The 3,068-nt window shown below is 35.8% G+C and overlaps 1 protein-coding gene across 2 annotated transcripts; it reads right to left on the bottom strand.

Annotated features, from left to right (window-relative positions):
* Positions 1–592: 592 nt before the first annotated feature.
* Positions 593–2,636, bottom strand: LOC110618750 (dof zinc finger protein DOF3.6). 2 transcript variants are annotated; one of them, XM_021761984.2, is made up of 2 exons: positions 2,298–2,636; positions 593–2,087 (listed from the first exon to the last, which is right to left on the bottom strand). In XM_021761984.2, exons 1-2 carry the CDS (start codon positions 2,346–2,348, stop codon positions 1,155–1,157), a joined length of 984 nt encoding a protein of 327 aa, XP_021617676.1. In that variant the 5' UTR covers positions 2,349–2,636; the 3' UTR covers positions 593–1,154. The 2 variants fall into 2 exon arrangements, with proteins under 2 accessions (XP_021617676.1, XP_021617677.1); XM_021761985.2 differs by having other exon boundaries at positions 593–2,084.
* Positions 2,637–3,068: the final 432 nt, after the last annotated feature.

Here is a 3,068-nt window from a genome sequence, read left to right as displayed (position 1 = left end):
CTATGCTCCCACAGCCAGTTTTAGCCCCATCTCTCTTCCTTCCTCTTTCTTTTTAATTATTGTAATAAAAAAAAAGAGTATTAAAACTGAGTGATTCAATATTTTTTGAGCATTCGATTCTGTATAAAATATCTGTACAAAATATCTATAGTTATATAAAAAATAATATCAACTTAAAAACAAGTTGAATAATTTTTTTCGGATAAACTGAAAAATAAATAAATTGAGTATAAATTAATATGTAAGGTTCATTAGAACAAGAAGACGTTTACTAAATAGATTATTATGGAAACTAAGATTGGCAATCACTTGGTTCAAGTTTGATTGTGATCAGACAAGCCATAATGTAATAAAAGACTATTTTTTCATGACAAAGATGTAATAATGAAACAGGAGTAGTACATAACCACTGAGACTTCATCTAGAAAAGGAATTAACTTGCTCTTGCTGTACTGGTCTAAAAAGAGCATTGTGAATTCATGAGTAGACGTGTGTTTCTACTCTTTCCTTGGGCTCTACACTTGCTTCTTATATCAGAAAAGAGAGAGAGAGAGAGAGAGAGAGAGAGAGTTGCAGGGTATCCTACATTTCATGAAATTAGTGAAGCTTGTCATTTCTGGAGTTAGCTTTACTTGAGCATAAGAGATTGAATTCTGGCAAGAAAGCTCCTTTTTTTTTTTTCTTCTGAAGGAAGAACTTAAGGGCAATTTTCACATATAATCATTACAAGGAAAATCGCTCAGTGCAGTGCATGATTTGATCAAATAAATAACTTTACAAGCCCTTCATGTCAGATATATCCAACCCCATGAACACATATAGGCTCTATACTTATGTAAACATACCCATAGACTACAAGATAAACCAAAAAATAACAAGCAAATAAATTTCAAAGACTAGAAGCCTACCATTTCTAATTTCTTTCTGTAGATCATGCAGAGAGAGAGAGAGAGAACTAGACAATTTCTTTGACCCATCCATCCTTCCTATTCATCATTATCTTCTTGATTAGATTCTTTGAGATCGATAATTGGCAAAGTTAGGATCATGGGGGCAGTCGATTTATAATCTTTAGTGAAATCTGTATGAATTCAGTGAAAACAAACCAAGATTTGGATGGGAGAGCTTTGAAAAGAATATAAGAAGCATCAAGATCACAAGAGATGGCTCGTAGAAGAGGAACTAAAACCAGGAAGATCTGCAGTCCATGCAGTGCTCCCCGGCCAATACTGATCATTTCCTGTAATACCCAGAAAATTTTTTGACAAATTCAATCCTTGATAATTTTCTTCCACTTTCACTGAGGCTAGCTGAGTCACCCCACTGTCCATTGGCTTAGACCGAAGCTGGCCAACGTAATTTGCAGGCTCAATCCCTTCAAATGGATACAGCCCATTTGGCGGCTCAATATTAGCCAAGAAAGGGAATTGTTGAACTTGTTGAAATCTCCACTGATCGACAAGTCCGCCGGTAGATAATAAAGAACCACTAGCACCGCCTGAAGTTGAGCTTCCAAGCTGAAACTCCATACCACCACCTCCACCAGCTGTTGCTGCCACCGGAGGCTGAATCCCACCAAAATTTAACTCGATGTCCGTGGAATTGTAGTCACCAAGATGATGTAAAGATGGCAAGATTGGCAATTGTGGTGGTGGAGGGGCCATGTGCCCTATAATATCTGTGGTGCAACTATTAGAAACAAGTCCACTACTGGAGCTAGACCCAGCTTTAGTCGGAGATTTCGATCTACTAGTTCCTTTACTCCTTTTGTTTCTTCTACATCCGCCACCAACCGGTACGTTTCTTAATGCACCTCCTCTAGTCCAATATCGCCGGCAGGTCTTACAAAAGTGGCGAGGCTGAGAAAGGCTGTAATTATTGAAGTAACAAAATTTAGTATTTGTTGATTCACATCTCGGACATTTAAGAGCTGCTTCAGGCTGTGGAATCTTTGCCAGTCTAGCTCGTTCAGTCATCGAGCCAGGCCTGATTGCTCCAGAGCTACCACCCCCACCACCTCCAGAGGGCGGAGGCGGCGGTGGAAGTTGTGGGTTCTCTCCGCCAGCTCCCGGTTGATGATTAGGCTGCTGAAAATTCAAAAAAAATAAAAAAAGATCAAAAAGAAAGATCAAAATACACAGTATATTCAAGAGAAGATAAAAATAAAAGTATAGGAATATTATTTAACTTTTTCATGGCTTTTTTGGCGAGGAACCTTATGCAGCTAATAGACAGAAATAGAGAGAAATTAAACCAAGAAAAGGATCGAAAATTAAAGGGAAGAAAATTAAAATTACCTGCTGCCAGTTGGGTGGATCTAGATAGACTGGAATGGAAGAGAAGACCATGGTGCTTGATCTTTAATCTTCTCTTTCTTTTGTAAAGGTTGATAGGTTTTTTTTTTTTTTTTTGTCCTTTTTGATTTTCTTTTTCTTGGAGAGATATGGTGGAGAATCACACCAAGAAGAAAGAGTTGCAGAGAGGCCAGTGGAGATGGAAAGATAAAGGAGTAGTGTCTCTGTGTATGTATATGTTTTTGTTCATTATATTTTCTTCTATGGTCTCTCTCCTTCTCCAAGTCTCTCTCTCTTCTCTCTCTCCTTTTTGTTTTATTGAATTTTTAGGGTTTGAAAGGAATGAAATGAAACAATTTTCTTAACCAGTAAGCTTCTTTTTATACTGTTTTATGGTACCCATCAAGAAAAGATTAGTGGGCATGCATGTAATTGGAGAAAAAGTTGAAGATATGAACCCTAAGTTAATTTTAATTACAATAATTAATTATAATTAGTTAAAGAAAATTATATATATAATAACAGAAATTAAAATTGGAAAAAAAAAAAGTGGGTCTTGGTGGGGGAAGTCATGTGTGGGAGTGTCACCATCGAATGTAGCTTTGTTTCTTGGGCTGGTCACCTGGCTTTTTTTTATTTATTTTTTTTATTTTTTTATATGAAAAGTTGAATAATAACTAATAGACTATATAAAAAATATAAAAAATAATTACAAAAATTTATTAATACAACAATCAGTAATTTAATAATTAATATTTTAAATGGATAATAAAT

The sequence above is a fragment of the Manihot esculenta genome, chromosome 7 (assembly GCF_001659605.2).
Source record: "Manihot esculenta cultivar AM560-2 chromosome 7, M.esculenta_v8, whole genome shotgun sequence".
NCBI classification, from domain to species: Eukaryota; Viridiplantae; Streptophyta; class Magnoliopsida; order Malpighiales; family Euphorbiaceae; genus Manihot; species Manihot esculenta.
This window is presented reverse-complemented; position numbering and strand designations above follow the sequence as displayed.

What these genes read in the sequence shown, in the direction of transcription:
- LOC110618750 (XM_021761984.2), bottom strand. Translation starts at nt 2,348, where the DNA reads ATGGTCTTCTCTTCCATTCCAGTCTATCTAGATCCACCCAACTGGCAG. An exon ending in ATCCACCCAACTGGCAGCAG is followed by an intron (nt 2,088 to 2,297) that starts GTAATTTTAATT and finishes TTGAATTTTCAG; the next exon opens with CAGCCTAATCATCAACCGGG.